The 22,737-nt window shown below is 38.8% G+C and overlaps 1 protein-coding gene across 2 annotated transcripts in view; it reads left to right on the plus strand.

Annotated features, from left to right (window-relative positions):
• The first annotated feature begins 585 nt into the window (after positions 1-585).
• Positions 586-22,737, plus strand: part of BTLA (B and T lymphocyte associated) — a 37,799-nt gene continuing 15,647 nt past the window's right edge. For both annotated transcript variants that reach the window (XM_081542238.1, XM_081542244.1), the window contains exons 1-2: positions 586-741; positions 4,153-4,332. In XM_081542238.1, coding sequence (XP_081398364.1) covers positions 4,245-4,332 — 88 coding nt within the window. In that variant the 5' untranslated portion in view covers positions 586-741; positions 4,153-4,244. The remainder of the gene's footprint in view (positions 742-4,152; positions 4,333-22,737) is intronic.

Consider the following 22,737-nt stretch of genomic DNA (forward strand, 5'->3'; position numbering starts at 1 on the left):
AGGGAACTCAACTCAGTGCTTTGTGATGACCTAGAGGGGTAGGATGGAGGCAAGGTAGGAGGGAGGTCCAAGAAGGAGTGGCTATATGTATACATATAGCTGATTGACTTTATTGTACAGCAGAATCTAATACAACATTGTGAAGCAATAATACTCCAATAATAATAATAATAAAGAACAGTCCCATGTCTTTCAGAAATGGACCTGCCTTGGTGTTTCTGCTGTGCTCAGTCACTGGCTAGGAAGCAGAACCTCATGGCACAAATAGGGTGATCAATCTCAGTGTGCAGAAGCTGGGGCTTTTGGTCAATTACAACCCTTATATTTGTAAATCTACAAGGTATGCCACCTGTCTTTTCCATGTAAACCCCCTAGTCCCTCCTGGAAGAACAAGTTCATGGCTTCAGACCCTAACATTTTGCTGAGATCTGAAGCTGCAGGCACATCAAAGCATGTGTACACCCACAAAAGCAGAAGATGAAACAATTTGCAGAGCAATGATGCATGTATAAACTGGTTTCATGACAAAAACAATGAGATAAACATACAAAATGGCATAAAAATAGAAGCATATACAAATACAGTACACACAGGTGCCTAAGGAGAAGTCTTCTCTCTCCCTGCCCATGCTTCAAGGATAAAAGTGAACAAGACAGAGGCAATCTGTACATTCATCTGAGTGGGAGGAAAGAAAGGAAAACACAATTACCGGGATCCTAGTTTTGTGCTCCTGTGGCTATGGTAAGTGGTTTCACATTTGTTAAACTTAAAATAGATGTTACTATTTTTGTCTCTTATTGAATACTTCATGACAAGGTTCCAGGTAAGTCTAATGATTCCTGCTTTACAGAGGAAATAATGGGACTCAAAGAGATAATAGATTCAGAATTAAGTAACTTGTCAAAGGACACACATCTAGTAAATAACAGAACCAGAATACATTTTCAGTCTACCAATACAGAAGTAAGGGGAGCAGGATGTTTGGGGGTATTGCATGTATATACATTTTTTGATTGCAAGGAATTTTTTTTTTCCTCAAAGCATCTTCAAACTTTTGCAGCCAAGGGTATTTTATACTGAGTTGTTTTTTTTTTTTTTTCATTAACCCTATCCACCTCACAGTATGATACTGATTCTCTCACCAAATGGACACTTTAAAGAGCCAAAGGGCGGAGCTTGATATCAAGTCAGCATCCTTGCCCATCTCAGGAGTGGTGGCAATAACTGTGATCCTTTTCTGTATTCCACTGTCAGTAAGTGACCCCTGCCTTGTTTACCCATCCAGCCCTCCAGTCGTGCTGTGAATACACAACTACTATACTTAGACCTCTTCCAGGCTTTTGGAAGATTACAGCTCTTTTCCCTGAGGGATAGGCCCAATGGCTAGACCCTTTTTACATCTCCTGTTCTCAAGCCTCTATTTCTTTTTGCCCTTCATTTCTATGGCCTCTTTATGAAGCTGATCCATCCTTGTAAATCTTCTGGAATTCAGACCTTCTTTAAGCTGTTACATTTCTTCTGCTCTAATCAAAGCTTTGATATGAGTTTTCAGTCCCATTCTCTGTGCAACGATGACTGCTATTAGCAAATAAGCATTTTCAACTTGTTCTACCATTTTATTAATACAGGGCTTCCTGGTATTCATCTTGTCCAAATGAAAACCCATCTTTGTTCAGAAATAATTATTGATACAAGTTACTGATCACTTTGCATACATTACCTCAGTTAGCCAACATAACCGATATTACCAGCTGTGTTCTAAGAACAGAAAATGGAGATGTAGAACAGATTTAGTTCTCTGGAAGCAGACATCAAAATAGACTACAGATCAACATCTGTGAAAGAAAGGTGGTGGAAGGGAGATCGGGCAGAGAAAGACATCAAACTGTAAGCCTGACATAATCTTAGCTGTGTCAGCTGGGAGCTCTGAGTCAAGTATTGGCCATCAGCATTCCATGTGGAGTCAATATGGCTGGCCATTTATACACTTTCCTTGTTCCATCACTGGATGCAGGCTGTTATGGGAAAGCATGAGCTTGGACAAGGGGAATCTCAGCTGAGTAGATTCTGGAGGAGTATACACCTGGATGCTCTCTATTGACTGCATTCCCCACAGCTAAGAGCAAATCTGTCCTTGAAAAGAAATCTGAGTGGTGTGTCTGTGTCTACCACAGGCTCTAAGAATCTGGGAAATGTATTAGAGAGTCTGCAGCTAGTAAGTGGAAAAAACTTAACAGCAAGTCTTTCGTGACTCAAAAGTCCATGCTCCCTGATAACTTATAATTGGTTTACAAATATTTATCCAAACTGATTATATCAGAATCACCTTTAAAATAGGGATTTCTTTAAAACATGAATATTTGGCTCTAAGGATTCTAGCTCTGGAGGTACAAAGGGCCAGTCATTCTGATAAAAGTCACAAATAGATATCTTTTTAAAAATACATTAGGTGTTACATAATTTTTTTTTTTCCAAATTTTATCTAATTAGCATAGACATTTTTATATGAAAAAATCTTTAGAATATGGAATCATGAAGGTTTTAGCTGAGATGAATAACATTTTTAGGACTTCTTTCTGATTTGGGATAATATCCTGAGATCCTTGGCCTTGTGGCTTACGTCTTTTGACTTCTGGGACAATTTTAAAGGCACAGTGAGCTTACCTCAGCTGCTATAGGTCGTTTGTATTCCATCTTGAGCATGGGAAAGAAAGCTGTGTAAATATTACATAAATAGTTTGCAGGATGTTTACTCCAGTAATGAAAGTACTAAGAAGATACATGTAGTTGCTCTGGGTTACAGTATGGTGGTTGACATACCTGAATATTTAAGTCTCAACAGTAAAGGCTGATATGAGGAAAGTACAGTGCTGGTTGACTGAGCTCTTTAAAATCAGGAAAAGTGACTTTTCATCTTTGTGCCTCCAACCATTCACAGGGTCTATTTGAATCAGTGAATACATGATAACTGTCTTTTAACCTCAGTGGTGGTGGTTTAGCCACTAAGTCATGTCAGACTCTTTGCAACCCCTGTTGTCCACCAGGCTCCTCTATCCATGGGATCTCCCAGGAGACAATTCTGGAATGGGTTGCCATTTCCTTCTCCAGGGTATGTTCCCAACCCAGGGACTGAACCTGCGTCTCTTGCATGGCAGATTCTTTACTGTCTGAACCACCAGGGAAGCTCTTAAGTTAACCTTTAACCTTAAGTACTTAAAGTCATGAAATTTGGCCTTGGAAGAAAATCACCAGCCTCTCAGGCAAAGACTTACAAAATCAACTTTTGTCAATGACCACATATGTCACAAATCTAGATTTTTCACTTGGAATCTCAAATGAGTGAATTTAACTATCTTCTATTATTAGAAGTGGAGTTGACAAAAGTGGTTCCACATTGATCCTGAGCTACCTGATCTTGAGCTTTTCTATTTCTTCCTTTTATTGTTTCTATTCTATTTAGTTCAGATGGTAACCATATGAAGAATGTTGAAATTGGAAGTTTCCTTTAATTGATATTCAAAATGTTACTTAGCTCAAAGCTTGAATATTTAGAGAAAACATGTAGCCAGTACTAATGATGATCTCATTCCATTGATATTTATCTACAGACTGAAGACAGTTGCCTTTCCTTCCTTTGTTGAAGCAGGGTTTCTTATCACTCATTTTCTCCATAACCTCAGATGAATCTCCACTGGCCTAACGACAGGAAGCATTCTCATCTTTTTTATGACATGATGTTTGGGAAGATAAATCTAACATCTCTAACATAAAAGAAGTTTCATAATCACAAACTGTGTAAAGGGGGGAAATGTATACTTACCATAGGTAGTTTTTACCATGAATTTTCTGACCTTGATTTGATTAAAATCCCAACCTAAATATTTCATGAATATAAATTTCTTTAGAATTTAATTGTTCATTTCACTGAACTTTGAATGAGAAAAATCCCAACGTGGGGCAAAAAGGCTGACACAAAAGGAGTATTTAAGGACTGAGCTGCTTTACGGATCAAAGCATTTGAAACTGAACAGCCAATTTGACAAGAAGCAAAAACCACAGAACAGAGTACCACCTAGTCTTGTTTTGTTTCACAAAATATTTGGGCTCTTCTTATTGTCTCTCCCACCTCCTCTCCCTTTATTTATTTTATAGATGTCATTGAAGTAGATAACCTGATCCAACTCTGAAAGATTCAGGGGAGGAAGGGAAGCTTTCTACCTGAACATCCCTGATATAAACAGGAAATGAAGACATCACTCACCGTGCTTGGAACTGGGAAATTGTTCTGGGGCTTCTTCCTAATTCCTCATGTAGGCATTTGGAGTATCAATGGTAAGACACCGACTTCTTATATATTTCTCAGGGGATGTTGGAAGCAATGTTCTCCCCTGCTGATCTTAGTAGGATGTAGTGCTTATGCCCAGTGGATAATGGTCGATGAAACCAAGTAGTTGGATTTGCTCACTAAAGACAAGGTAGAAAGAACATAGACCAAATTAGAAAACAGTATTTAAGTCACAGTTTGGCTGATTTTCTTAAAAACATATTCTGATGGTAAGAACAGAGAATTGGGCAGATGCTATAAATAGTTTAGTACAAATTTATCACTATACTAGCAAAAGTGTTCTGGATGCCATGCTGATGGTGAATAAATAGTTTCTTCTTTTCAAACTGAGACAGAGGAGTGTTGGTTAGGTTAGGTGTTGGATAACTGGGATTATACATGACTCCATGGTTACTCTAGAATGGTGGTTTAGTCGCTAAGTCATGTCTGACTCTTGCAACATCATGTACAGTAGCTTGCCAGGCTCCTCTGTCCATGCGGTTCTCCAGGCAAGCATACTGGAGTGGGTTGCCATTTCCTTTTCCAGAGGATCTTCCAGACCCAGGAATCGAACCTGGGTCTCCTGTGTTGCAGGCATGTGGCTAAATAAAATCTCCTTAATTGCTTCATGGGACATGTGCCTTGAGAATACTGAATGAGACAATGCTGAGAAATATGGGATCAGTGCATTCTGTCGCTGCTTTTATTATATTGAAGGTGAATGGTGTCATGTGATATAGAAAACAGCTTGAATTCTGCATTGATGTTTGGCCACTTCTGCAAAACTTTTATACAAGTGAAAAAGTGATGAGTTCACTTGCTCCTTTACTTTGTCAGAGATGCCCGCATATTGTAAAGAGTGAGGGGCCATGAAAGACAACAGAAGTTTCTAATTTCCTGGTTTCAAATAGTCTGCCTTATCCCCACAAGCACATACTCTTATTAGTTTCAAATCAGAAAATATGGTCACTGAAATCCTTTAGCATGTCATATTCAGTTCAGAAATTGTGTTTTGAAATTTGTCTTCATGGTACCAGGATGGCACTCAAACAGCTGCAAAATTAAAAAATCCCCTTCTCTTGAGTGTTTTTATGTTTGTAAGTATTTGGTATTATGGGGCTTCCCAGGTGTGCAGTGGTAAAGAATCCACCTGCAATGCGGGAGACTCAGGTTCAATCCCTGGGTCAAGAAGATTCCCTGGAGGAAGAAATGGCAACCCACTCCAGTATTCTTGCCTGGAGAATCCCATGGACAGAGGAGCCTGGTGGGCTACAGTCCATGTGGTCGCAAAAGAGTCGAACACAACTAAGCACAACAACAAATCTGGTATTGTGCTGATGAAATGTTTAGATGGCCGGCTGTATTTTTCACTTTAATTACAACTGAAGTTAAATATTGTTAAACAGAAATCATACCAGTGTGAAGAATGTGCAGTGCTGTATCACACAGGGAGTACAGTTCAACTCTGCTCCTCCTTTCAATGTGTGTCAGAACTGGGTTCATTGACTGGCTCTGCCACTTTCTGCATGACCTTGGTTTAGTTTCTTATCCTCTCTTATCCTTAGTTTCCTCACTTGTAAAATAGAGATAATAATAATTTACCTAAATTATGGGGCTATTGTGAAGACTACAGATACAATAGGTAAAGTGCATAGCATAGTAAACTCACATAATAAAAGCTTGATAAGAGTTGGACACAACTTGGCGACTAAACCACAAACATTAATGTTATTTTTGCTAATATTCTTTACAGTAAACAACCCACACAATATTCAAGTAAATGGGAAACAAGTTTTAACATTATCATTTAAAATAGTTGAGGTTTTGAAGCTAAAAATAGAATGAATAAATGAAGTATATTGTACAATATATTTAGCCCAAAGTATAGTGACTAGAATTATTTGAACAGTAAAACAGAAAGCCTTGGACAAAGGATTAGCCAGATACCTTATATATATTTTTGGATTGCAGCATTACTTGAATTAAATTAGGGGTATATGTTGTTGAGGGGTTTCCCAGGTGGCGCTAGACTCAATGGACATGAGTTTGAGCAAACTCAGGGAGATAGTGAAGGATAGGGAAGCCTGGCATACTGCAGTCCATGGGGTCACAAAGAGTAGGACATTACTCAGTGACTGAACAGCAACTATATAGGTTGGTGAGATTTGTACTCCTGACAGCTGATGATTCTATTCCTTTAAACCTCATTTATTTTAACCTTTATATCTTAGGGATTTCCTGTGATTTAGTTACTGAATTCTTTACACAGGCACAAAGTTTCATAGTCTTTAAGAATAGTTTTAAAATAATGTTTCCCTTCCATTTCAAAGCAACGTGAGGTATGTGTATATCTTCCTAGGAATGTGGCTGCATCAATAATAAGGTTGTAAAAAAGGTAATGTTCTCTACAAACTTCCTGTTGAAGGTCCTCCTTTCTAATGAAATAATTCTTGCTTGCATTTTGTGTTTCTCAAAAAAAGTTAGGGGGAACTTTGTCCCTTTGTATCTGGCATATGATTTCTGTCTGGATGAAAGTAATAGAAGTGTTAGCACATATACATGGACAGATAAGCTGATTATGCTGGCAAGAACAAGGCTCCAAGTGGAGATGCTCTTGTCAGTCGCCTGCCCCATCCTCAGTGAGTGACTCCAGCTGAGAGGCCCTGGACCACTTGATGCTCAACTTGTTCAATTTGAGCATCAACCAAGGATTCCAGCATCAAGCAGCCAGGAGCACTGCAGTTAATGTCTGGCTACTACGTAGACTAGACACGTTCTGAATAAAGGCAGGAGGAAATCTTGAATCCGTACTCCATCGTCCTCCCAGATTGTGTTTCTCCAGTATGAGCAGGCCATTCCCTTGAGTCAGAGCAGAAACGCTGGGGCAAAAAGTGCTCGGAATCTCTCATTCCTTCATATTCTGGTTTTGTAACACAGTGTCTTTATCAGGCTTATTTATCTGGATATGCTTATTTGTTCCTCTTGAAATACACACGTTTTATGTCAGAAATAGAGCTCAGCCTTCTGCCAAATGCCTGCATATTGTTATCACAAAAGTGCCTGCTATAAGATATGATTAACTTATATGTAAATGTCTAGGAATATATTCTGCAGCTACAGGATTTCCTGGATTAAGGTTTGAAAAGACTAATTCCTGTGTTGATCACAGCCTTGAATAGACTTTTCTAACCCTGAACTCTTTAATTAATTATTACTTCCTCTCTCCCACTATCAAAATTTCCTCTATTGTAATATTGAAGTCAGTTTATCTTGCTTCTCTGGGACTTTCCGACTTAATTTGTATCATTTGTGATTTCACCTTTACTTACATTTTAGAGTTGTTGAAAGAAAAATATTCACAGGCATTTGTAACCAGGTTCAACAATGAAACCAATCTTTTGCTTTTTTTCTTAGAAAGGCAACGGTGGAGCAGGTAAGATCATTCTAGATTACTAGATTACTCTCCCATCTCTGCCATTTACTGCTTCTGTGATTATAACCTCTCCGGTTCTCTTTTCTCACCTAAGCAATGGGGACAACAATGATATTGAACTTATAGGGGTGTTGTAAGTAGTAAGTGAATTAATTCTGTAAAACTCTTAAAATAGTGCCTAAAGTTTATTAGCTAAAATTACACAGTAAGTGCTGTGTAAGTTTAAGGATAATGGTTTAGTTTTCTTTTTTTCCCCATTTAGTACAAAACTTTTTTAGCTTGATAGTCTCCTTGAAGCAGTATTGGGAGATCATCTTTCATTTGAGGTTTACAAAAAGTTGTCTATAAACAACTCTTTTTACCAAAAAATATTATTTATTTATTTGGCTGAGCTAGCTCTTAGTTGCAGCTTGTGGGATCTTTTTCTTTTTAGTTGTGGCTTGTGTGATCTGGAGCTTCCCAGCTGATACAGTGGTAAATAATCTGCCTGCCAATACAGGAGATGCAGGTTTGATCCCTGGGTCAGGAAGATCCCTCGGAGAAGGAAATGGCAACCTACTCTAGTATTCTTACCTGGGAAATCCCATGGACAGGAGAGAGGTGCCGGTGGGCTCCATGGGGGAGCCTATGGGGGTCTCAAAGAGTCAGATACCACTGAGCAACTGAGCACACACATGTAGGATCTAGTTCCCTGACTAGGGATTGAACTTGGGCCCCCTGCTTTGGGAGGATGGAGTCTTAGCTTCTGGACCATCAGAGAAGTTGCTATAAACAACTCTTGATATCATTATCTCCTTGGTTATGGACTCTGATTTCCATGCTTCTCTATGGAACAAATTACTTGTTTGCCTGTATACACATGCAGGGGAATCGTGTTAGTATGCTCAGAATCTAAACATGTACAATATGAGGTTCACATTGAACACAGACAAGGAGCGTGATAGAGGGGCCATCTAGACAGTCACGGGGAACCATTAGGTTTGTCTGGTAGAGCTCTCTAGCTTCTTTTCTCACTCTTGATAACCACATTTATCTTATAAGCATAACATGGAACTTGAATATATCACAAACAACCCATTGTCCAGAAGTGGCTATGAGGAGGGCTGTGACATTTAGATTCTAGCTGGGTGGTGATTATCCCATTTATTTTTCCTCTGTGATATTAGGAGAATTAATATTGGAGGACAATTGGCAGTTTCTGCCCACATTGATAATGCTAAGTATCTTCTAGGGCTTTGAAGATGCCAATGAATCTCAGTATAATCTCTGTAGTAGAATATCTTAGGAAGGTGAGGAAATATCTAGAAAAGAAGTAGAGATAGACTTTCCTTGTGTCCTTCCAACAGCACAAAATGGAAGGATGGTTACTCTGAACATCATACATAGCCACTCAAACACTGAAGGCAATATTTAGAAATACTCATGTTGGTTTCTTATGAAAGGTTCTCTTGAATGCTACTGTTCACAGCTTCTAAGGTATGTTCTAGGCTTTTCCTGTCCTGCTTTTTTTCCTAAGGTCACTGTGAGCAAGATGGAAGGCCTAGCATCTCTGAAGGACTGGCCCAGCTATGCCAGAGTCTTCCCTGCCCAGAACTATCCTCTAAATTGTCAACAAGAATCATTTTTCTGTAGGGCCTATTGAACTGGCTAGACAGTTTTGCTATTCCAGAGAGGTGATTACACACTGGCTAACACTCTCCACCAGATACTCTTCCTCATCATATAGGACAGACAGAACTCTATAGGACTGGAGTGAATCCTCTGGCCTGGGGAGACAAAGACATGACCAGTAGGGCAGAGTCACAGGGGGGTCATTTGTCACTTGGTGGAAAAGTAATGAAGAAGTACTCAGAGAAAGAAGTACTCAGAGAAGTACTCAGAGAAAGTACTCAAAGAAAGCACCCAGAACAAAGATTTTTTTACTTCCTAGGTTTGACCAAGACTGGCCTTCTTCCTTAGTATAATTCTGAAGAATTTCATGTCTCATATAGACGGTAAAGAATCTGCCTGCAATACAGGAGACCTGAGTTTGATCCCTAGGTTGGGAAGATCCCTTGAAGGAGGAAATGGCTACCCACTCCAGTATTCTTGCCTGGAGAATTCCATGGACAGGGGTAGCCTGGGAAGCTACAGTCTGTGGGGCCACAAAGAGTTGGACACGACTGAGTGACTAACATACACATAAAAGGACATTTTTCTATGGAATAGAACACTTTTTCTATCTCTATAATATTTATTTGGCTGAATATACAGATCACTGCTGATCCCCAAAAGCAGTTGGAAGTGAATGTTCAGAGCAGAGGCACTTGGGGCAGGCATTGTGGGTTTCCACCTTGACTCTGCTTCCCACAGGCCTTGTGCCCTTGGACAATTACTCAACTGCTGTGTCACTTCCCTAAATTCATCCTATCCAAAAAATAGTAATGCCTGGCATTTGTTATGTATTGTGAACCAGCCACAGCACCAACAACCTTCCTGTGTGTTCCCAAGAGCTTGTGCCTTGGAGTTAGCCAGGCCTGGGTTCAAGCCCCAGTCCTGGCTCTGACTCCCACCCGCTGGAGATCTTAAGTAAGTGGCTTAACTTCTCTATACTTGGATTCTCCCACTTAAGATAAAGATAATAATAATAGCTACCTTATAAAATTGCTTTGAGGATCAAAAGAAATTATGTATGGTACGTAATAAGAACTCAAAATATTAGTCATATTCCTGTTTTCCTTCTGTTGGGAGCACCTAGAATGGGTTTATAGTAATTTGATAATGTGAAATATGATGCAGTTGTGGGCAAGTGGCAATGAAGATGAAGCAGTGATTCTGAAGGTTGATTTTCCAAATGTGACAAACTATCTGACCTGATGATTACTGAAGTTCTCTGCTTGTCCTGTTCTTTAATATCTCAGGGAAAGGAAATGGCACAGGTACTTTTTATACTTTGCTGTTTGACAAAGCTGTGGCAAATACTAGAATGACTGTATCAAGTCAAAAAAATTTCAGAATTATGGCAAACTAGATACAACCAAGAGCTATATGGCTTAAAATCTTAGATTTCTCAATACTACTGAATTAAAGGGATAGTCTTCAAACTATTCTCCAAAGTAATCACATCACATTATGAGAAATTCTAGCCCTAGAAGAAATTGCTTCAAAATGTGCTCCATAAATACCACATGAAAGCAAACTTAAAGTTTTCACATACCATTTTAAGAAGATTTTAAGAAGAATATAGTAATGGAAAATGAATGTGAAAATTCTCTCTATTCATTTCATGGTCTTTGTTTTTTAAGTAAAGGGAAAAAATATGAATTCATACTGTATGTATTCTTGGTGTGAAGTTCATTCTTTCCAGTTCCATTTTTGCTAAAGGAATTTTACATCTTATAAGTCTGTGTGTGACTATGTGTGGTGTATTTGTGTTTAGACAAGGATGGGTTGCCTATCCCTAAGGCAACCAGTATCAGACAATATGCACAGAAAAGGGAAAAAATCTTGAACTATTTCTTCATACTACTTCTATGTCTGTGACCTCTATTATATTACATCTTGTTTGTCAGGTAAAAATGTGTGAATCTTTCATCTCACCATAGGGACTGAGATCAGCAAATATTCATTGTGTCCATGAAATCAAGCCGCAGGGTTTTCCTTTAACAAAGATCATCCTTTAAAATAGAGTTTCTGATTTTAACAATGGATGTGTGCATCACCCTTATTCAAATTTCCCCAGATATTCCCAGCACTTCTGGAAATATCTGACTTGTGGCATGGGTTTGTATGACACAGAGTTAAAATAATAAGTTTAATCAACACTACATAATACAACATTAAATTAGTGGTTTCTGCATGCAATGGAATTCCCCTACCCTCATCTCAAGTCACCACATTTCTGATTTTGTGAGCCAGCTTGCGATGGGAAGTAGGTTGTGTGGGCTTCCTGATGCTGTGCATGAGATTCCTTAAGACTGTCTGGGTGGATGTCCTTCCAGGATCTTTGATGTGTGATTACATGGCAGCTGTTGCTATGTGTGGATTGGCCTTGCCTATGCCCTAAGTCCTGGAGGAGGAAATGGCAACCCACTCCAGTATTCTTGCCTGGGAAATCTCATGGACAGAGGAGCCTGGTGGGCTGCAGTCCATGGGGTGGCAAAAGAGTTGGACTTAACCACTAAACAACAACAACATGCTCAAGTCACTGTGTCATGGGACCCCCTAAACCACACCAGTTTGCAAAGGAGAGGCACCTGTTTTCCTTCCTTGTTAGTACCCATCTCTCCGCTCCACCCCTCTGCATTCTAAAGCAAGGAAGACCATATTACCAGCATCCTCTGAAGGCCTGTTTCTTCCTGAGTCTGAAGACTAATCTTCTGAGGTCTCCCCATCACATATCTGAAGTTTTTGTTAGTTGTTTGTCTACCATAGTACTTTCTGATAGAAGCTAAAATCCTGGTTCATGTAAGAGAAAATTATTGGCATGTTATGCTTGTCATGGGCTTCCTAGGTGATGCTAGTAGTAAAGAACCTGCTTGCCAGTGCAGGAGACATAAGAGACTTGAGTTTGATCCCTGGGTTGAGAAGATTCCCTGGAGAAGGGCATGGCAACCCACTTCAGTATTCTTGGCTGGAGAATCCCATGGACAGAGGAGCCTGGCCAGCTACAGTCCATAGAGTCGCAAAGAGTCGGAAACGACTAAAGTGACTTAGCACGCACACATACTTGTCACAGTCATTTTAGCTTTTAAAAAATTATTTATGTACATATTTATGGTCAACTCTAACACAATCTTAGGTCAAATCAAGGCACTCAGGCTTCATTACTGTCATTCATTTATTTCAGTGAATGTAACTATTTTGAACTTTCCATAGATGTAAGAATTTTCCAATAGAGAGGTTAAAATCTGTTGGGGTTTTCCTCATGGCAATAGTTATAATCAAGGTATATCATCTTTAAAAATAAGAAATAACTGTATTTCATTTAAGATTCATAACCATAAACCTCTTTTTTTCTTAGTAGTTATTGAGTTTTACAAATTACTCACTCTCTTCAGCTCCTTATGGTATTTATACCTGTGGCTAGGTTGCTCAACTGGAAGATATTGGGCCATGCAGTTTTTTGTGGTTGGCATGCCTTTCTAATTGGTTGATCTAGGTATCTGGATGACCATGGAGTGTCACTTCTTAAATACTTTGAGTATCACCCCAAATGGACATAAACGAGGCCTTTCTATACTACATACTTATAAGATCTAGTTTTTCTTTAGTGCTTAGGTTATAACCACTAAAGGGTATGTTGAGATGCATATATCCTTCACCTTGACATTTTGAGTCCACATCCCAAAGGACTCAGGGCTTCCCTGATAGCTCAGATGGTAAAGAATTTGTCTACAATGCAGGAGACCTGCATTTGATCCCTGGGTTGGAAAGATCACCTGGAGAAGGGAACGGCAATCCACTCCAGTATTCTTGCCTGAAGAATTCCATGGACAGAGGAGCCTGGTTGGCTACAGTCCATGAGGCTGCAGAGTTGGACACGACTGAGGGACTAAGCACACACCCTCTAAGGACTCAGCTGTGTCTGTTCTGTGTCCTTAGTGCACAGACAGCATAGGAGTTGTGAGGAGGGGATTTTTTTTTTTCTCTTCATGAAGCTCTCTCTGTTCAGTCTCAGGGAACATCATGCTTCTCACTTTCATACTTTTTCTAAGGCCATCTCCTTTTGCTATCCCTGGGAAGCAGAAGCTCTCCTTTTGCTATCCCTGGGAAGATGGGAAGATCAGAAGACAGAAGCATAAATACGTATTTAACTATAATACAGTAATGCATGTCACACAAAATAGCATGGGGCATTTGGTGAGGTATCAAGTGGATGTGGGTTGCTAGAGTGTGTTGTGGAAGGGAGGGGAATAAGTTTGCATAAAGAAGCAGGGGATAAATGCCATTTGATGAAGGTTGGACATTTTCCAGTAGGCACTGAAGACTCTCTATAGGGTTTCAGGCAAAAAAAAATCATGCAGTTGACTTTTAATTTTAAGAATATAAACTGTGACAGTAATGTGGAGAATAAATTTGGTTGGGGGAGAGGAAAAAGGTCAACTTTGGAATGCAGAAGCCTAGTTGTTAAATTGTAACAATAATCCTCATGAAGTAGAATGAGACCCAATTAAAGCAGTGGCATGAAAACAAATTCAAAAGATATTTTGGATACTGAATTAAGTTAGTGGCTGATGGAATGGGGCAGGAGACAAGGATGGCACTCTAGCCATGTGATTAGGTAGACAGTGATATTATACTGCGAAAATGGAAAGAGCACCAGAACTGCCCTGGGGTGAGATTTGGAGGCAGAGAAGATTCAACCTCCTCCTTGAAGTTTTCTATGATAATTCAGACAGAAAGGCTTTCTTCCTCTAAGAGATCTGAAAACTCTGAGAGATTATATCTTGTCAAGATTTAAAGAAAAAAGAATCGTATTGGAAAATTAAAGAGCCAAGTGAGGCTCTTTCTGTATCCCCTTAGCACTAGAAACTGTCCCTTTACTAAATAATCATGAACAGTGGGATGTCCACACTCCTGGGATGTGGGCAATAAGGGGGTACATTGTCTGTACAGAGTTTTAAAACAAACAACAAAAGTCAGTCTACTTTTAATGACCATGTACCAGCAATTCTGAACAATATCAGTGATAAAATGTTTCCTCCACACCCAAATATTTTGGTCTAAGTTCTAAATGATTACTATGGTTACTCCTGAATTTTAATAATATGTATGTAAGTTTCAAATGAGTACATTTTTCAGTACGTTCCCTTTGATTAACATTGTATCTACATGAAAGTTAACTTAGAGATCATCCCTGTTAGAGAGTTGGCCCTGCACGCATACAAATTCAGCTACATATGGGCTTCCCTGGTGGCTCAGTAGTAAAGACTCCATCTGCAATGCAGGAGGTGCAGGAGCTGTGGGGTTCGATCTCTGGGTTGGAAAGATCCCCTAGAGCAGGGCATAGCAACCCACTCCAGTATTCTTGCCTGGAGTAACCCATGAACAGAGGAACCTTGTGGGCTACAGTCCATGGAGCCACAAAGAGTCGGACATGACTGAATTGACTTAGCATGCACACAGGCATGTTCACTTCAAGAGTAAATTCATAATGTTCAGAATTACTTGAGCTTGCTTTAGGCATAGTTTGTGTCTCAAACCCCTGTGGTACTAATATTTCTGCATTTAAACAGTAGATTTTAAATAAGCAATAATATCATAGTGATTAGAGAGACAAGGAAACACAATGTAAGTTTTATTTCTTTTGTTCCATGAAAATATTTTGAATATTTGTTTAAAATTCAAAACGGTGAAACAGAACACAGACTGGGAGGTGCAATATTTTTTCATGCATGAACTAAGGTTTATATCTGAAATGTTTTATTGATTGATTTCTTTATAATTGAAATGCTTTATTGACTAATAGCTATGTAATTGTAGCTTTATATTTTATAATCTTTAAAGTGTTGTTTTTAAAATTAAAGAATGAATCAAGAAAATAAAACTGTATGATAGTGGTAGTGGTACAATATAGTAAATGTTTATATTTTTTATAGAACTTTAGTTTTAATTACTGGAAAATTTCTTATATAAACTACAATATCAGGCTATAACTAAAGGATCCAAGTTCACACTGTTTAGATACATATAAAAGTATTAAATAAATACCTATGCACTTTTCCTTTTTTTGTATTCTATTTTATTTTTCAAATATTTAAAAACTTTCATTGTTTTTTATTTTATTTTTTTAAACAAATTTTTTGGCCATGTGGTATGTGGGATCTTGGTTCCCCCACTGGGGATCAAACTTGTGCCCCCTGCATTGGAAGTACAGTCTTAACCACTGGACTGCCAGGGAAGTCCCTGCATTGCTTTATATATGAAGTTTAATGACAAAAAAAGGTCACTGTTTCTTTTCTGGCCATTTTATTATTTCTTTCATTTCATGATTATTTCTGAATATAGAAAAAAAAAAGATTGTTAAAAATGATGCACTCTGGGCATCAATTACGCTAGGTATACCCTAGCCATGGAATATATATTCTGTAATAATGCAGTAGCAGTTTTCATGAGAATTCTTAAAAGGAGAGGCTTCCTAAACCTATAGTGACTTAAAAAGGGATACTTCATCATATGAGAGCCTGGAGATAGTAGAGGTCTCATCATTCACTGCATGCATTTATTTTAATTATTTTTAACATTGAAAATTTCCACCCATTAGATATAAATATTTGAGGAAACAGCGGAAACAACAATAACTAATGTTGACTGATAAACCCAGCCAAAAGCAACTGTTATCTTCATTCTTTTTCAGAAGATGTTCGACAAGACAAACCCCTTGGGAGCAGCTTTGGATATCCTGAGTGTCGTAAAATGATTATGTGCTGTGTTGTGCTTAGTTGCTCAGTCGTATCCGACTCTTTGTGACCCCATGGACTGTAGCCCATCAGGCTTCTCTGTCCATGGTGATTCTCCAGGCAAGAATCCTAGAGTGGGTTGCCATGCCCTTCTCCAGGAGATCTTCCCAACCCAGGGATAGAACCCAGGTGTCCCACATTGCCGGCAGATTCTTTACCGTCTGAGCCACGAGGGAAGCCCATAAAATGGTTATACATATTAATAGTTCAGGAAAAGCAGCAAAAAAGTGTCAAATGCTTGTCAGATGGAAAATTAGAATTGTAGCATTTACCTCAGTGCGTTATTCCTGACTGCAAACATCCATTTTAGTTTCAGGCAGGTAGACAGTGTTAATGTCTTCTTTGTACAAAGAGGGAATACCCTTGATGACTTTTAATGCCTGTTCATAAGTCTCCATCCGTTCTTTCCTCCACTCAAGAAAAATTCCTATGCTACTCAGTGTGACAGCCAATGATCTTCATCCTTCTGATAACATACAAGAACCACAGTGATGTTTCTATTATCCCATTGCAGGTCATTGATGTGGTTTGGGCTAACAGCTAGATCATCTCCACTCCTAATCCACTTTATGCATTCCTCCCAAGCCTGCAGTCAAGGAATCCTGGAACTGGTCAGGATGTTCAACAGTGCTACTGGCATTGGGTGATAGCCCAGTAGCTAAACGGAAGGGTGATTATTGGTGCTGTTTAGTCGCCAAGTCGTGTCTGACTCTGCAACCATGGACTGTAGCCCCCCAGGCTCCTCTGTCCATGGGATATCCCAGGCAAGAATACTGGAATGGGTTGCCATTTCCTTCTCCAGGGGATTGTCCTGACCCAGGGATCAAAGTCTAGTCTGCAGCTTGCTAGGTACATTCTTTACCACCAAGCCATCTGGGAGGCCCAAATGAAAAGGTAACATTGTAATAGAAGGAGAGACCTAGATGTCTTAGAGACTTAGCATCAGTAACACACTGAGGGAAGTGAAGTTGAATATATGTGTGTAGGAGAGGTTGACTTCCTATTTTTTTTGTTGTTGTACAATTTTTTCATCTGCTTCATTTATTTATTTTTGCCATAGTATGTGGTATTTGGGGTCCTAGTTCTCTGACCAGGGGTTGAAACCCTGCCCTCTGCAGTGGAAGCATGGACTCTTTAACCACTGGACCAGAGAAGTCTCCTTTCATCTTATTTTTTAAAGAATTGAGGGCTGGTGAGGCTGAGTGGCTATCAACATCACACAATCTGTTAGCATTTGAACAACCATGTTCAATTGAATATCCTTATTTTTAGCTATTTATATGAACTTTATAAATATTCCAAAAGAATCAGGCTCTGTGTTTTCTTATGATAGATAAACAGCATTTAAACTTCTCCCCCCGTACCCCAGTGCTTATTCCATTTACTCTGACACAACTAGTGATTTGCATATCAGTATTTTCAGAAAACCATGATCCAAGAGTGTAGCAGTTCCCTGAATCTGCCATGAGATACCTGGATAGTGTACCTTTTTCCCTTCAACTTCCCCACACTTAAAATACCTCACCTGTCCCATTCACTGCTGATTATCAAAAAGCTACTCACTCACTAAAGTTCATCTCAAATATAAATTTTCCATTCAGCTTTGCCCGTATACTCACAGGTGAAATTAATCCTCTGCACACCCAAGCAAGGTCTGCACCTTTTATAGTGTTATTTCATTCTCCCATCTGTCAAGCCTATTTCCCATTAGAAGGCAAGCCCTTCAAGGGAGGTACCTTGTCTTATTTATTCCTACACCCCCTAATAACTAGCATACAAGGTCCCTCTGAGCCTTCCTTTCAGTTCAGTTAAACTTGAAGAAGAGTGGTAGCTAGTAAATTTATTCCAGAAAAGTGGCATTGATGGTTAATCTTACCTCACCAATTAAATGATACATTCTTTGAGGTTAAAAAGCTCTTTACCTATAGCTATCTTATTTTTCATGATGCTAGCACAGAGTTGCAGGCTTCATAGACTGTGATTAACTTATCCAAGAAAATGAAAACAGTAATTAGAAGGCTGAAGTAGTTTATTAACTTCAGGAAGGGGAATGGACTTCTGGAAATACAGGTTTCACTTGACCTTTCTGCTTTTGGCCTCTTCCCTTTTTTTGTTGCAGTTCCAACCACATCCAGGCATTATGTGTTTTTTTATTTTTTATTTATTTGTTTTTTTACATTTATTTATTTGTTTATTTATTTATTTATTTTTAATAAAGTTATTTATTTTAGTTGGGGGCTAATTACTTTACAATATTGTAGTGGTTTTTGCCATACATTGACATGAATCAGCCATGGGTTTACATGTGTTCCCCATTCTGAACCCCCCTCTCACCTCCCTCCCCATCCCATCCCTCTGGGTCATCCCATTGCCCCAGCCCTGAGCATTTGTCTCATGCATCGAACATGGAATGGTGTTCTGTTTCACATATGATAATATACATGGTTCAATGCTATTGTCCCAGAACGTCCCACCCTCACCTTCTCCCTCAGAGTCCATAAGACTGTTCTATGCATCTGTGTCTCTTATTCTGTCTCACATATAGGGTTATCATTGCCATATTTCAAATTCCATATATATGCATTAGTATACTATATTGGTGTTTTTCTTTCTGGCTTACTTCACTCTGTATAATGGACTCCAGTTTCATCCATCTCAATAGAACTGATTCAAATGTATTTTTTTTTAATGGCTGAGTAATATTCCATTGTGTATATGTACCACAGCTTCCTTATCCATTCGTCTGCTGATGGACATCTAGGTTGCTTCCATGTCCTGGCTATTGTAAACAGTGCTGCGATGAACATTGGGGTACATGCGTCTCTTTCAATTCTGGTTTCCTCGGTGTGTATGCCCAGCAGTAGGATTGCTGAGTCATATGGCAGTTCTATTCCCAGTTTTTTAAGGAATCTCCATACTGTTCTCCATAGTGGCTGTACTAGTTTGCATTCCCACCAACAGTGTAAGAGGGTTCCCTTTTCTCCACACCCTCTCCAGCATTTATTGCTTATAGACTTTTGGATAGCAGCCATTCTGACTGGTGTGAAATGGTACCTCATTGTGGTTTTGATTTGCATTTCTCTAATAATGAGTGATGTTGAGCATCTTTTCATGTGTTTGTTAGCCATCTGTATGTCTTCTTTGGAGAAATGTCTGTTTAGTTCTTTGGCCCATTTTTTGATTGGGTCGTTTATTTTTCTGGAATTCAGCTGCAGGAATTGCTTGTATATTTTTGAGATTAATTGTTTGTCTGTTGCTTCATTTGCTATTATTTTCTCCCATTCTGAAGGCTGTCTTTTCACCTTGCTTATAGTTTCCTTTGTTGTGCAAAAGCTTTTAATTTTAATTAGGTCCCATTTGTTTATTTTTGCTTTTATTTCCAATATTCTGGGAGGTGGGTCATGGAGGATCCTGCTGTGATTTATGTCGGAGAGTGTTTTGCCTATGTTTTCCTCTAGGAGTTTTATAGTTTCTGGTCTTACGTTTAGATCTTTAATCCATTTTGAGTTTATTTTTGTGTATGGTGTTAGAAAGTGTTCTAGTTTCATTCTTTTACAAGTGGTTGACCAGTTTTCCCAGCACCACTTGTTAAAGAGGTTGTCTTTTCTCCATTGTATATTCTTGCCTCCTTTGTCGATGATAAGGTGTCCATAGGTGCGTGGGTTTATCTCTGGGCTTTCTTTTTGTTCCATTGATCTATATTTCTATCTTTGTGCCAGTACCATGCTGTCTTGATGACTGTGGCTTTGTAGTAGAGCCTGAAGTCAGGCAGGTTGATTCCTCCAGTTCCATCATCACCCTAATTCCAAAACCAGACAAAGATGCCACAAAAAAAGAAAACTACAGGCCAATATCACTGATGAACATAGATGCAAAAATCCTTAATAAAATTCTAGCAAACAGAATCCAACATCATATTAAAAAGATCATACATCATGACCAAGTGGGCTTTATCCCAGGAATGCAAGGTTTCTTTAACATCCGCAAATCAATCAATGTAATACACCACATTAAGAAATTGAAAGATAAAAACCATATGATTATCTCAATAGATGCAGAAAAAGCCTTTGACAAAATTCACCATCCATTTATGATAAAAACCCACCAGAAAGCAGGAATAGAAGGAACATACCTCAACATAATAAAAGCTATATATGACAAACCCACAGCAAACATTATCCTCAATGGTGAAAAACTGAAAGCATTTCCCCTAAAGTCAGGAACAAGGCAAGGGTGCCCACTTTCACCACTACTATTCAACATAGTTTTGGAAGTTTTGGCCACAGCAATCAGAGCTGAAAAAGAAATAAAAGGAATACAGATAGGAAAAGAAGAAGTAAAACTCTCACTGTTTGCAGATGACATGATCCTCTACATAGAAAACCCTAAAGATTCTACCAGAAAATTACTGGAGCTAATCAATAAATATAGTAAAGTTGCAAGATATAAAATTAACACACAGAAATCCCTTGCATTCCTATACTCCAATAATGAGAAAACAGAAAGAGAAATTAAGGAAACAATACCATTCACCATTGCAACAAAAAGAATAAAATACTTAGAAATATATCTACCAGGCATTATGTTTTTAAACACTTTCTTTTCGTGAATTATTTTACCCTTTCTCCTCAATTTTTTGATAACCTCATAACTTGACTTTGAGTTTGCTTAATTTTTTCTGAATTTTTGGAAACCAGGAGTATTTAAGTGAACTTGTCTGTGGTCTCAGAGCAATTGTAAATATCTAAATATTCAGGGTTTTCTAACTGTTCTCTGCAGGCCACTTGTCTCAATCTGATTCTTGAAAACCCAAACAGTTTACAATTAGCTTTGAGCAGTGTTTGATGAGATGTAAGCATAAATTACAGTGAGAGATTTATTAAGTGATAGGAAATAGCTAAAAATGAGGATATTTATGCTGGCCAGGATATGGAAATAAAGTAGAACATTATGCTAGGTAAAGTGATATGTGGAATGCAGGACCAAAATTTGTCCCCCAGTTCAACACCTGAGTAGTCCTCAACCTTCTTTATCTTTAAAAAACAGATTTGATTATAATCTCAGTTATGCCTGTATTACTGTAACCTATGATACTATGAATCTCTTAAAGTCTGTAAATCTAATAATTTGCAATCACTGAAGGAAATCAATAAAGAGGATGGATGGAATATGTTGCTGAAGCAAAAGTCACTTAGTTGTGTCCCATTAACCGTACAGTCCATGGAGTTCTCAAGGGCCAGAATACTGGAGTACATAGCTGTTCCCTTCTCCAGGGGATCTTCCCAACCCAGGATTGAACCCAGGTCTCCTGCATTGCAGGCAGATTCTTTACCATCTGAGCCACAAGCTGAGGAAGTGTACAAAACAGGGAAAGACAGAGCCATAAAAGAACTACAAGGATGTAGGAAAAGGAACTCAGAAAGAAAACACTCTTAAGAATTTACTGGAAAAAAAATAAGATAAAAAGATATGAATCACTACATAGTGCTTAGGCATCTTGGCCTCTTTTAGTTATTTTGTTTCACCACCATACAGTGTTGGGCCCATAGTAGAATATTTCATGATTTATATGCACTCATGAGGTAACTGACAAAAAGATTAAGCAGTTGTCATGAATTGGTGCAATTTCTCATGCTCCTTTTATGCATAAGTCTTAAAAAGCACAATATTGTTGTTCAGTAGCTAAGTTGTGTTTGACTCTTTGCCACCCCGTGGACTGCAGCATGCCAGGCTTCCCTGTCTTTCACTACCTCCCAGAGTTTGCTCAAATTCATGTCCACTGAGTCTGTGATGCTATCTAACCATCTCATCCTCTGGTGCCCTCTTTTCCTTTTGCCTTCAATCTTTCTCAGCATCAGGATCTTTTCCAGTGAGTCAGCTCTTCAGATCAGGTGGCCAAAGTATTGGAGCTTCAGCTTCAGCATCAGTCCTTTCAATGAATATTCAGGGTTGATTTCCTTTATGATTAACAGGTTTGATCTCCTTGAAGTCCAAGGGGTCTTCTCCAGCACAATTTGAAAGCATCAATTCTTTGGTGCTCAGCCTTCCTTGTAATCCAACTCTCACATCCATACATCACTACTGGAAAAATTATAGCTTTGACTATATGAACTTTTGTTGGCAAAGTGATGTCTCTACTTTTTAATATGCTGTCTAGGCTTGTCATAGCTTTCCTTCCTAGGAGAAAATGTCTTTTAATTTCATGGCTGAAGTCACCATCTGCAGTGATTTTGGAGCCCAAGAAAATAAAATCTGTTACTACTTCCACTTTTTTCCCATCGACTTGCTACACAGTGATGGGACCAGATGCCATGATCTTAGTTTTTTTAATGTTGAGTTTTAAGCCAACTTTTTCACTCTTCTTTTTCACCCTTATCAAGAGGCTTTTTAGTTCCTCTTCACTTTCTACATTAGAGTAGTATCATCTGCATGTCTGAGACAGGCAAGGTGGTCTGGTATTCCCATCTCTTTGAGAATTTTCCAGTTTGTTGTGATCCACACAGTCAAAAGCACGATATTCTCTGGCATTTCATAGATGG

Source organism: Giraffa tippelskirchi, chromosome 2 (genome assembly GCF_054371585.1).
Source record: "Giraffa tippelskirchi isolate mGirTip1 chromosome 2, T2T-mGirTip1v1.2.pri, whole genome shotgun sequence".
NCBI classification, from domain to species: Eukaryota; Metazoa; Chordata; class Mammalia; order Artiodactyla; family Giraffidae; genus Giraffa; species Giraffa tippelskirchi.